Below are 14,034 nucleotides of genomic sequence, written 5' to 3' on the forward strand. Positions count from 1 at the left end.
ACAATATTAATATATTGAAAACACATAATACATCAAAACAGCAAAAGCCTATAGTGTTGTCTGTTTGTGTAGTGTAAGAGTCTTATATGCAGACAGCAAATAAACTAAAACTGGCCTATACAAAAGATGCTTATCATGTAGTGTGATGTTGTAAACAGAACTTATGAAGGCTCTGAAAGTGGTGAAGGTATGACTGATCTGTATTTGTCACCTTTCTGTCTCATGGTTAAGTCTGAACAGTGAAAACGAATGGATTTTTATTCAGTGATGTTAATGGAATATGGAGTAGATTCCAAAAAATGAAAATATGAATTGTAGTGTATGATAGTGTTGTAATAAACAGAATAATGAAATGTGGGGAACAACATTAAAACTATAGAACAATGTGATACCTTTAAAACAGCAAGGAAAACTTTTTATCTTTTTTTATGTGCCAGTTCACAAGGGTAAGCACAGAAAAGCTGTGTAGTCTCGACAATATTTGCTTCATCTGAAAAATCAGATTACACAAATATATTATAGCTACATCAATGCTAATAGCAAAATCAGACATTTTATCAAACTATTGCAGACAGTGTAAAATCTGTGACTTTTTAAGAATAATTTTAATATTATTGTACTGTATTGTAATCATCAGAACAGCTGATGAGGATAAAGATGTTAACTAGCACATTAATTCACATAGTAACTGTGTTAGAGTCATGGATGAGTAATTGTGGACATGAACAGAGGAATGTTGCATTCTACATTCAAGAACAATAGGAAATGAAAGGACAGCAGCAGCACAATATTCTTCAATTCAATTCTATTTTATTTGTATAGCATCAAATCACAACAGAAGTCATCTCAAGGCACTTCAGATTTAGGTTTAAGACCTCACTACTGGTCGTAGCTGAAAGCTGATGAAGTCCCTAACAGCTAATACTTACATTCCTCCAAAACCTTTGCAACTGCCTTTGATTTGTTTGAGTCTTGCATCGACATAGGCAAATACTTCATCAATGATAAGTATTTCAGCACTTTCTGATCTGACTTCATTCATGTTGTTTCCCAGTCCTTGAAATGGAGGTTTTAGAGTTCTTCGCAGCTTCAGTAGCCTCATCAACATGCCTTGGCAGATCTGCAAAAAAACTATAAGTTAAGGCCCTGTCCCATTAAAACCTAAATATCACATTTAACATAATTATTATGTGTGGTCACTTTGTCTGGAAGCGCTAAAATATTGATATTGTCAGTGATCTGTCAGTGATCTGCATTATAAACATTACATGGTCTAGTTTCAGGTTTGTCTTTGACTACAGGTCGCACTTTGATTATCCAGTTTAATGACCAGCAGTTATAGCACTCACATGCAATTTTGGCTTATGTGAGAGCTGTTAGTTCTAGAGGTGGTTGGTTTACTGTGTAACTCTGCATCTATGTTTCTCTTCTGCACCGCTGAATATGTTAGGCAGTGAAAGCTGGTACTGATCAATGTTACAGGCTCAGCTGCACTGGCTTTGCTCAGTATGATCCTGTCATCGTACCTTACTGGGTTTCATTGCTACTATAGCAATCTATTCCTGTTCAGGCCAAACAAATGGATATTATGGATGTCATTAAGAAGCTTTACAAGTGGCTGTGAGCATTTTGTTTTGAAAAGCCATGGTGTTCGCCATAGTGAGAATGCTGCAACACAAGTCAAATTAAGATTATTTTTGAAATCTGTCTTTTTGCCTGGTCTGTCTGGTAGTTGTAAGAAATCCTTTTTTTTACACCATTTTCTCAAATGGAGTGCTATTTGCCACAGAAATATCTGTTATGATAGCTGACGAAACAGAATATTATTCTTAGCCACCCACGGACACTATTCAGTCCTACAGTCCTCACATACAGTAACTGTAATTATGTTCCCAACGCTGCTAAATTAACAACTTACACCTACGCATTAATAGCACTGACTAATATACACGTATTCATATACACATACTTGCATTCATTCCAATCAACCACAGCTTTTAAAACAATAGGCTACTGTACATCATTCCTAGCAATGAGGTCAATCACAATGCCACAATGAGTCAGAAGTTTTTGTACCCTCCCAGCTCAGAATTTTTACGAATCACTAAGGCTTGCTAAGATTCTTTAGGCTAAGTCAGGAACTCTTCAAGCATGTTCTAAGAGTGTTTGTGAGCATGGCCCCAAGGTCTTCCATTGGCCCCGGGGACTGTTCTCTGTCCTCTTATTGAAACTGCCTTTTTAAAGACCCACATGGGATACCCACAGCCCTTGAGAACCCATAGTCTTCAGATGTCTGTCTTCCTTCTTTTTGGCTCCTTTGGATGTGCAGATGTTTTCTGCTCTGTGGTTCAGAGTCAGGATAACTCCTAGTTTGTGTTGTAGTGGATGGAGTGAGACAAACAATAGTTACTGGTCAGTGGGGGTAGGTTACCTGTAACATTTTTTTAACAGCATAAAAATATATATATGACATCTGTCAATTCTGGACCTTGCAGTCATCATTGGGATCTATGGCAGACTAGGAATAGATAACTTGTGGAATGTAATGTGAATACCGCCACAGGACTCACAGGACTGTTAATAATCACCATTTATGAGAGAGAGGCAACTAGGTAGAGGGAGATAAAGAAGGTTATTCTTTGTTTTGAATTATTATAGATTGTTAGGTATTTAATTTGACTTGTGTCAGTGATAGTCCTTTGTATGATGTGTAGAGATGTAGCAGACTAAAAGTGCTGTGTGACATGTCTGTTTGACCGCAGGCTACTGTGGTGGAAGAAATCTTCAACAACTGGGCAAGGTAAGTCAAAGACTTCTTCTCCCACATGTAAAATAACTTCTTTTAAAATGTTATATGTATATATAGATGGAGTCTATATTCGATTGTTACCTCAAGTAATCTATTTCTCAATTACACAAAACAAGTTGCAACAATGTTTCTGGGTTTTGATAATTTAACAATGTTTAAAAATGTAACTGCTTCAGTCTATTTGGCATAATGTTATAGCTTTATTTTCTGCTTATATATGTTCCGTTGTAAAAATACATTTACAAGTCTGACATGTCATAAAAGGTTTTAGAGGCTGAAACTTAGTGCCTGTCCACCTACTGGACTATTTGTTGTGTTGTTAGTGGGGTCTCTCATCATTGCTATATAGTATTGATTCATTACATTTAATTAAATTTAATTTTTAAATATCCCACGGAAACTGGAAACAACATCTTAAATGTGGTGTTCCTCTAAACAGCTAGCACACATTAGCATAACAATAGCAGATTACCCCTGCCATCACCAGGCTGCTAAGTACCAGGCTGTTTCAGCGGTTTTATAAATTAGCCTAATGTTATTAGGGCTTTCAAAATAACATGTTAATGTTGACTAATTAATATATAATGAAAGGAAAAAAAAAAAGAAAAATGTTTGGTGGTGTCCTTTAATCTGCTATAAAACCATCTGTCAGAACTGGAGGTGGGATGGAATGGGGTTATGCGGTTTGTCCCGACACTTTGTAATCTCTGGTCTATTACCACAAAAGGAAGAATTTAACTTGCCAATTGGTGGATTGCCAATATTATAACACTTTTATCACACGCGACACTATTAACACTTTCCTAAACAGTTTAGTTGGAAGGTGACCAAGTTCATATGTGGCTGCACTAGTCTGTGTCATAATCTAATAAACTCATCAAGAGTAACTTCCTTAAGTGTACTCTTGATTAGTGCTGAAGTCGAATTCATCACAGACAACACAAATTCACAGAGGTCCTTTGTAGGGACCACACTTTTAAATAGGCTTCTAATGAAAGACATTCCTGCAGTATTTTAAGTGTGGCCTGAGGACAAATAGCATACTTCAACATACCTTTGTTTTTTATTACTTATTTAAAATCTTTGATTACCCTAAGTAACGTAATTTGAATTTAATAATTCATTTTTGTTTTTTTTTACCATACATTTTAGTCTAAACAGTGAGTTTGTTTGACTTCAGTAAACTTTATCATTAATAATTGTGACGCAAAATAGTCCACATCAGAGCCTGAGGCTTGCCGCAAATGTAGAGGTCTGTTGCAAAGTGAAAACTGTGATCAGAGTTGGACTCTTTTGAGGTAGATCAGTTGTGTCTTTGTTTGCCCTTCAGCCACACAGCTTTTTGTCACACCCTGACTGGGTTTCATTACACTGAGACTCCATCTGCCACAGCAGATGCTTGCAGGGTTGACTGGCAGTGAAGGTCCTTTCTTTGTGCTTCCACACTGTGCAAAGTGTCATGTAAATATTACATTAAGATTAGAGACAACAGGTGCTGTCTTTATGGCAATGACCAATGGGATGTAACAGTAAAAGTATACCTTCACCTAGTATAAATTCACAGAGAATGTGTGCAGCAGGGCCTGGCTCAAACTGTGGCAGGACAGTTGGGAATGAACTGCTGCTGCAGCTGCCACTGTTGGTGGCAATACCAGCTTTTTCTTAAATCCAGTTATTTGCACTGAATTGCATTGTTTGAGTACACAAAACAGTTATGCTGTGTCTAAAGCAACATCAGATTTTTTTTTTTGTTTGTTTTTGTTTTGTTTACATTACATTTTATTAATGTATGTCAGTTAATTAAATTATCTTCTTTTTATTATTAGTGTTTTATTTTATATGCTGTAATTTCATAAAGAGAAATAAAGGTTACAGGATACATGTAAATTATATCTAAGTGTTTAAGTGTCATATTTGAATGTTGTGATTTCTGGGTTTTGAAGCATAAATTCAATTAGAAAACATACAAATTTCTGACATATTACAGGAAGCACTTAAATAAATAAGTGGGGAAACATATTACCGTATTTTCCACACTATAAGGCGCACCTAAGAGCCTTTGATTTTTTCAAAAGCCGACAGTGCGCCTTATAATCCGGTGCGCCTTATATATGAATCAATATTGAGCCGCAACAGGTCTCGCAACTACGGTAAACAGCCGCCGACTCTATTTTCCCTCGTAGAAGAAGTAGCGCGCGGTGCATGCTGGGATATATGACTTCGCGAAACGTGCCGTTTCATTTCCATTTGTGTGTTTGTGCAAAGACCCCAAAATAGCTCCTATTAAGAGACACGCTTACGACGCAGAGTTTAAACTCAAGGCGATAAATTAACAAATAATACACATTGTTACACATTTCGTATGTTACACTCGCACGCGCTAGCTGGACTTGAATGAAGCTAATTACAATAACACGCACACGTAATTTATCACATCTAACAGGTAACAACTAACATACTTGTTGGGACTATAATAATCAGTTGGTTGACATGATGCAGAGAGGGATATACATGAGTCCAGGAGACCAGGTGGAAAGGTAGCAAGGCTAGAAGCCTAACCCTAACCCTAACACTAAGGGCTCAAGTTGTTTACTATTGTGTGGATGGGAAGATAAATGGAGTAAGTGCTTTTCTGAAAGAAGAGTTTGTCTGGAATGCTCTGAAGAAAGGATCAGAGAGGGTGATGACTCTGAAGCTGGAAATTGAAGGTGTGATGTACAGTGATGTTTGTTGTTAGTGGCTATGCCCCACAGGTAGGATGTGTGTTAGAATAAGGAGAAATTCTGGAGTGGTAGCTAGTCTAAAGGCAGAGGTGAGCATTTGTTAGCACCAATATGGTTTCATTCATAGAAGGAGTACAGCAGATGCAGTATTTATATTTATTTATAGCTGAGGTGTCCTTGGACAAGACACCGAAACCCCTGGTAGCGCCGACTCAGTCTGGCAGCTGTCCAAAATAAAATTTCCATGAGGAACTATAGAGGAGATCTTCTGAGGTGATGTTAATGTTTTATTACATGATTCTATTTTGCCTATGTATTTTCTTTGCTTTCTCTAAGGAAACAGGTGTAATTAGCAGAGTAATTTTCAGCTCCTGGGGAAACTGAAAGTTTCGCTGGTGGGAATAAGAAATTCACAGTTTTACAAGTCTGGTTCTAAGGAACTGCAGAGGTTGTGAATAATTAAAGCATACCTTCTAGAACCTCCAGTTCACTGGCAGGGGTGAGTCTGAAGGGGGAGGTGACTAACAATGGTCTTGATGCTGCACATGCAATACAAGCACATGTCTCCCTGTCTGCGCATTTTATCATCAGTGACACTTTTCTTGTATTTTTTGTCTCCCACTTCTGTCCTATCACCCCTTTCATAATATGTTGTTTTTCAGTACTATTAGTCTGTTTTCTTGGAGTTGTATTTACATGTCACAATATGGGTGTGACAATCAACAACGTCACAACAATAAGTATTGGTAAAGTAAACACAAAGGTGGTCTTTTAAATGGTTGCCAACGTCTGCGTTCCATGTTGGAAGAGTGCCCCTAAAAAATCCCTAAAATCCCAGAGATATTGTTGTTTTTTTTCACAGGTTTGAGATGAGTGCCCACTTTTGTAATGCACTCCCCTTTGTAGCCATACTTTTACCTTGGGATTTTTGGACTGACCCACCCTTGTTACTCTTTAGACAGTAAGGTGTAACAAAATAAATGAGCTTGAGCTATTAGAACTTTTTTACAGTGGCTCAGGTGGATTATTATTTTATAATAATAATCTAATAATATCTAACAACATTTTTAAGACATGCTTTAACCCGTGGCTCAAAATTGGAGCATATTGAGTGAGTGAGTGAGCATACAACCAGAAAGTAGTGGAGATTTCAAAATAAATCAGAAACAATACTGATCATCTTGTTTACCCTACTCCACCAGGCAGTAGCTTGTTGTCTGTACATGGGAGGAGTTTGTGGATTATTTCAAAGCTATTATTAGATCTAGTATCTGTCATACAAACAACCCCTTAATAATGAAGAAACGTCCAGCAAACAGTCTAAGTTTGCAAATTTGCACTTTTGACCGAGCTGACACAGGAAATTAGTTGCCAAATGGTAAGTATTCCACTGATCCATCAAGTAACTATAGACTGATCTAATCTCCAATCTTCCTTTTTTTCTGTGCAGATTTCTAACAGTTAAATTAGAATTAAATTAGGCTAGGCCCAAACACTGCCCATGACAACCTTGGCTGAAAATGTATTCAGTCTGCCATTATGGTAGCAGCAGAGAACAAAACACAGACAGTGATCACTTGTTGGAGGTATGGATGAACACACAAGTCTCTCCTCTTACTTCCATCCTCTCAGGATCTAAAGAAACTTTAGATGTATTTGTTTTTGACTGTGGACTTCACTGAAGCAGACAAACCTTTGTGTGTGTGTGTGTGTGTGTGTGTGTGTGTGTGTGTGTGTGTGTGTGTGTGTGTGTGTGTGTGTGTGTGTGTGTGTGTGTGTGTGTGTGTGTGTGTTCCTACCAGTTCTAGGCTGCTGGATTCACTTCAAAACTGAAGCTCAAAGATGGACTGATTCTGACTCCCTGTAACCTAAACCTAGGATTCAGTAAAACTTTTTGATTTAGGATTGATTTGTCTTGTTTGCTTACTGAATGTTACACAGCTATTGTGGCTATCATTAGCTTCTCTATTATAACTAACTATTGTTATGGCAGTAGTTGACTGAATGGTGGTAAAGTAGCATATTTATACAACATAACGTGCAGTACAGCGTCTTGCTCCCACTGTAAAAGCATAGCTGTTGCTCACTCACTCACTTTCTCAAGTCAGTCATTGCAGCTCTTCTTCTTCACTCCCACTCTCATGCCACCTACTGATCAGGAGATTATGTGTGGTCGAGCAGCAAAACCTCTCTACTTCATCTTACTCCACACTTCCTCCCACTTCCTTCAGCATAGTAAATCAACTTAATCTTAACATTGTGTCCAGTCTTTCCTTGGGCCCCTATTACTTCCCAGCTGGCACATATGCGCATAGGTGACAGTTTGGATGAATAAGGATGCAGTGCTTACTCAATCTGTCTCAGAGGTGTGAATGACCGGTTAAAGGATGCCCTAGTCTTGATTTCCCTCACTCTAACACACCTCAAGGACCTGGTCTCGAGTCTTTTCCAACATCACAGCATAAGTCATCAGGAGCCACTTCTATGCTCCACCGCCCAGCTTCAAAGAGCGAGACCTGCACTTTCTCATGACACCCCTGAGCCAATGCAGCTGAGTTGAAGTCATCTAAGTTTGAAGGATTAAGAGCGATGGTTCTGCCTTAACCTCTGCCTCTACTGCAGGGGTCCGGGTCACCAAGTTAATGCCTGTCAAGCAAAAGATGGAGCTCAGCAGGACACAGGAGATCACTGCTGAGCAAATCCTTGATCAATGTCTCCCAACTGCAGATACCAATTTCATCATTTCGCCAAGAGTCTGAACATTACAACAACTTATTCCCTTGTTTTCATGCCTCCAGAACCTGACCTTAAACAACTCATATCTGTAGTTTATGTTAACTGTACTTGAACACAGTCAAGTCCAGATTCTCATTCCAGTTTAGGCAAGAAAAGCATTTTGGCTAGGGTTAGATACAGATTGATAACAAAGTTGGGGTCGCAAAATTGGATGTTGAACTACAAGATCTGATATATTTGCAGGTTATGCCCTCAGAAATATATTTCTAATTGCAGTTTAGTTGTATTGTTGTAGCTTACTGTTTCAGCTGATCAGTGTAATGAATCATTTTTAAATTGCCCCAGCCTGTAGTTGTTTCTGCTGTGATTAAGACTCTGCAGACTGACTTGTCTGATGATACTGTACTAGTCAGATGTGCAAAACACTCTGTAAGGGGTGGGGGAACTGACAATTTCTGTCATATAATTGTTGCCATTCCACCCTTAACTATAATTATTGACTCATTTTCATTAATTTCATTTTTGAGAACAACTGTAACAAGGCAAAACTATTTCCCTCCTAGATTATTAAAGATCTTTGAATCTTGAATCTTGAATCTGTGTCTTTCATCCATTGCTCTTACGCTTGCTTGAAGTCTGACTAATTTATTTATTTTTTCATAGAGATAAATATAGCTGTTTAATTTTCTCACATTACTGTCACTCACCATAGGCAATAATCAAACGTTGCCAAGTGCTGTTTTGTATATCAGCAGTCCTAACTGTTCAGCTTTCTCATTTTGAGTAATGAATACAGAGCATTTCTTCCTACTGGTATGAAGAGTTGTTTCCTGGTGCTACCCCGTCACAGACACAAGGTGTGTCCTTGAGCAAGACGCTCCCTGGGCGCTGCATGTAGCTGCCCACTGCCCCCCCCAGGGGGGTGGGTTAAATGCAGAGGACCAATTTCATTGTAACATGTAAATGTGACATATGACGATTAAAGGCATTCTAGACTACAGTATTAATTATAATGAACAATCCTAGGATTTCTTTGTTCAACTACTCTAAAAACTGTACAGATGGGTATTCCTGGTAATAACTATTCTAGCAAGATGTAGAATTCAAAGCACTGCAGCACTGTAAGACACTGTACAACAGATATTCAACAACCATTGTGAGACCAATCTTTTCTTTTGTGTCTCTGTCTCTTCTTTTTCTCCTAGCACTCCATGGAGGCTCTGAATGCTGGAGTGAATCCCATTGGTGACACCTCCTATAACTCCAGCCACTGGGATTTGGGTAGTGCCTTCTTCTTTGCTGGAACTGTCATCACAACCATAGGTACTGTGTGTGTGTTTGTGTTTGTGAAGTCATCATCACATATTATCTATTATTTTCAAATAACATTTTAAAGCAGCCTACTTTAAGGTAGATAGGATCCAAAGTTGTGAGTGCATAATAGCTAGTAATATCACAAACAGAAAGCAATGCAGAGAGATTGAATTTGCTGTTATTGTTACCTTACCTTGTTACATACTGCTAACAGTACCCTGTGTTGGAAATAACAGATTCATATAAATCTGACCTATTTCTAGAATTTTAAATACTTTCTTGTCTTTTGTTTGCTATGCTTAGCCTTGTAAAACCATCTTTTGTCACCTCTTTTTCCTCTAGGTTATGGTAACATTGCCCCAAGCACTCAAGGAGGAAAGATTTTCTGCATTCTGTATGCAATATTTGGAATCCCACTGTTTGGATTTCTTCTGGCAGGTGTTGGGGACCAGCTCGGTACCATTTTCGTCAAAAGTATTGCAAAGGTGGAGAAGATGTTCCGGGTGAGTCAAAATAAAAATGTGTTATTATGTTACACTCAGCTTTGTGGAAAGTATATGGTTATGTAATTAACATTTCTAATGTGGTCCACTACATAGCATCTCAGCTGTCTTCGGTGTATGTGTCAATGTGCAAATGAGAAGCAACATTGGCTATGGAGACATTGACAATGTTTCTTAAATTGAAATCATTCACCAGGTCTGTGGTCTGGCCGTAAATGGCAGGATGTAAAGCCTGGGGCAGCACTGGTGTTTTGACTTTTCCTGATGCTTTCTGGTTTTGTTGCAGTGTAGAAATTCTACCCTCCAGCTCCACTATTTTCTCACCAACACAGGCACCGGGGCGTGAAGGCATGTAGCCACGCAAAGACACAGTGACAGGCCAGGTTGACAAATACACCAATATACTGGTAATAGCAAGGTCACAGAGATCACACTTGTTTTATAACAACGTAATAAAGTAGTAATATTTAGAGTAATAATAAAACTAGTTCAATTCAATTTGTATTTTATTTGTATAGCGCCAATTCACAAGTTATCTCAAGGCACTTTACAGTGCAAGGTTTAAGGCCTTACAGAGTATAATTATATTAAAAAATTATATAAAAAATAATATTGAAAAATAATACACATTTTAGTAAAGTAATGTCATTGTGATTAAGATAAGTAATAATCAGGTAATAGGTTGGCATGAGCCACAACATTAAGACTACCTTGTGGTTTATTGTTATTGAGTAGATTTTTAAAATGTAAATCTTTACAAGTAATCTTTACACCTCTGTTGGTTTTATTTGATGTAATTTAGATGCCAGGATGTCTAATGCCAAAGCAGTTTTATTGTTTGAGCTTATTGTTTAGCTCATCTGTTAGCCATGGCTTTTTCTTCTCCTTCTGCTTCTACCTGCTCTGTGATTCTGATGTTTACTTTCTCCTCGGCCTCCTTTAGTGATAAGGGGATTTGTAACAAATGTAATTTATTTGGAAAATAGGCTGACCAATTTGGAGACTCAGCTCCACACTATGGACAACAATCCAGCCAGTCAGGTCCCAGTAGCTGGTGCAGAATCATCTAGCAGGGAAGTCAGGCTGGCTGGGTGATGGTTCATAGGAAGAATAACCTTAGACACTAGCCCACGGTTCACGTTTCTAACAGATTTTCCCCACTGAGCAACACACCCGCTGAGAAACTCACTCTGGTCATTATGCAGCTCTATAGTGAGAAACGTGAAGTTAGAGACTCCAGCAGTTGTAGTCAAGTGTATTCCCGGGGACAGAGCAGGCAACGTTAAATCCTATTTAAAACTCCTGTGTGAGGATAAACGTAAATACAGCAAGATAATAATTCACACAGGAGTTAATAATGCCCAATTACGCCAATCGAAAGTCACTAAAATTAATGTGGAATCCGTGTGCAAGTTTGCTTAACCCATGTTGGACTCCGTAGTTTTCTTTGGACCCCTTCCCAATCTGATCAGTGACGACATGTTTAGCCGCATGTCGTCACTGATCAGAGCTAATGGTTTGCTGCTTCACCTGCTCTGACCATTTAACTGTTGGCTTTCTAAGTGGTGTCCCTCAAACAGCGTGGGCTACATAGACAATTGGAAAACTTTTTACGGAAAAGAAACAAAATAAAAAGAAAACAATCAAATGTGAACTGTTAAATATCAGATCTCTCTCCTCTAAATTCCTGTTAGTGAATGATTTGATAATTGACCATCAAATAGATTGAAGAGTTGAATAGCTAGAAACACAGGTCGGGGTGGAGGAGTAGCAGCAATCTTCCACTCAAGTTTATTAATCAACCCCAGACCTAAACATAGTTTTAATTCATTCGAGAGCCTCACTCTTAGCCTCTCTGATCCTAACTGGAAAAATCAGAAACCAGTCCTGTTTGTTATTGTGTACCGTCCTCCTGTCCCTTACTCTGAGTTTTAACTGAATTCTCAGAGTTTCTATCTGATTTAGTTCTTAGTGCAGATAAAGTCATTATAGTGGGTGACTTTAATATCCATTTAGATGCTAATGATAACTGCCTCAACACTGCATTTAATTCACTATTAGACTCCATTGGTTTTACTTAAAATCGAAATAAACCCACTGTCACGAGCTGGATGAAGGACTCCATGGCCAGAGATAAAACGGAGTACAGGAAGAGTTTTATTTAATAACAAAAGTACAAGGGAATGAGTCAGATGAGTACTTGTAGGAAACTTGTCAGTTCAGAATGAGTGTGGAGGTCTGGGTGAACCAGAAGTAGTCTGTGACAGGAAATGGTGGTGTGGTGTGAGGTCATGGCCAATATGGCCGACCAGAGAGCACGTGGAGCAGATGGGGACAGCGTTTGCCGGGAATGGCAGCTGGCAACAGTGTAAAGAGTCCAGGAGAGTGATAACAGTTTGCAGAAATAGGATGGGGAAAACCAAATCCAATCGACAGTCTAATACAGGGAGCTAATAAAGTCCGGGGATAGGTACAGGTGCAGTTCAATAATAACCCAGCAGGCTGTAATTCTTGGTCAGGGGCAATCCAGGTCAGAAGGTTTAAAGGGAAGTCCAGCAGGAAAAATCCACAACAGAATAGATAGTCCAGGTCAAAAACACTAGGAGGTCCACACAGAATTGAAGCAGGGAAACAAACAATGAGGGAGAGAACAGATCAGGGAAAAACACTCACGTAAAAGCAGGTTCAGGCCAGGCAGGTCTGGTGAGGGGAATCACACAGAGACGGGGTCGAAGGGGTGCAGGTCCGGGAAGGGGAATCAGGCAGATGCAGGTCCAGGTCTGATACTGTGAGCAGGGGGAATGACGGGAAGTAAGCAGAACTTACAGCACCAGGTGTTCAGGCAAGAGACGGGGTCCAGGGCAGGCAGAGTCCTAAAAATCCAAAATATGTCAGTCCAAATGAAACGCTGGACAGCGTTCAGGAGTTGAGAATAGACTATCTGACAGGGGAGAAAGGTGAGCAGCTCTGTATATGTAGTCCAGGGGAAACCAGGTCCAATCAATCATGTGAGTCAGGGTAATAAGGCTGGGAGGAGGAAACAGGAAGTTGCCCAAATAAGGGCATGGGGAAAAGCCAGGCAGCAAGGAGGCCGGAACCATAATACCCACTCACTGTTTTAATCACATCCTTGATCTTTTTTTGAATTATGGTGCTGAAGTTGGTCAATTAATAGATTTCCCCCAAACCCTCTTTTATCTGACCATTTTTAAATAACATTTGAATATACTGTACTTAACTTTAATTCACATAAAAAAACAAATCACTACAGTAGATGTTTTTTTTCTGAAAATGACAAATTTAAGGAACTGATTCCATCTTTTATTTCAGAGCCATGTACCAACACAGAGGAGGGCAGTCATCCTAACCTTACTCCAGTACAAGTTGACTATCTTGTTGAAAATACTGCAGCCACACTCCAAACAATACTCGATACTGTTGCTCCTCTGAAAAAGAAGCTAGTGAATGTGAGGAAGTTAGCTCCATGGTACAATTCACAAATCCCTAGTTTAAAGCAGACATCATGTTAGTTGGAAAGGAGGTGGCATACCATAAATTCAGATGAATTTTGCCTAACCACAGTTTAAAAATATATTTATTAAAAACTCTCCATAAAGCTAGAACCACAAATTATTTATCATCAATAGAAACAAATAAGATAAATTCCAGGTTTCTTTTCAGCACTGTAGCCACGCTGACAAAGAGTCATAGCTCTGTTGAGCTTATTATCCCCTTAATTCTCAGCAGCAATGATTTTATGATTTTATTTACAATTAAAATTATAACTATTAAGATCCCCCTCCAAACGGCATTGATGGACTCATATGTACAACAGCTCTAGATTTATTTGTAAGACCTCACTTGTACTTAGACTGCTTCCTCCCTGTAGATCATTCTGAATTAATTTCAGTAACTAATTAATCTAAACTGTCAACATGTCTCTTAGACG

At 38.8% G+C, this 14,034-nt stretch overlaps 1 protein-coding gene across 1 annotated transcript in view; it reads left to right on the top strand.

Annotated features, from left to right (window-relative positions):
* kcnk10a (potassium channel, subfamily K, member 10a) overlaps window positions 1-14,034 on the top strand; it is a 49,316-nt gene that overhangs the window by 14,267 nt on the left and 21,015 nt on the right. Inside the window, exons 3-4 of the mRNA XM_026341500.1 lie at window positions 9,474-9,591; window positions 9,925-10,085. Coding sequence (XP_026197285.1) covers window positions 9,474-9,591; window positions 9,925-10,085 — 279 coding nt within the window. The remainder of the gene's footprint in view (window positions 1-9,473; window positions 9,592-9,924; window positions 10,086-14,034) is intronic.

This window comes from Anabas testudineus, chromosome 24 (genome assembly GCF_900324465.2).
Source record: "Anabas testudineus chromosome 24, fAnaTes1.2, whole genome shotgun sequence".
Lineage (NCBI taxonomy): Eukaryota > Metazoa > Chordata > Actinopteri > Anabantiformes > Anabantidae > Anabas > Anabas testudineus.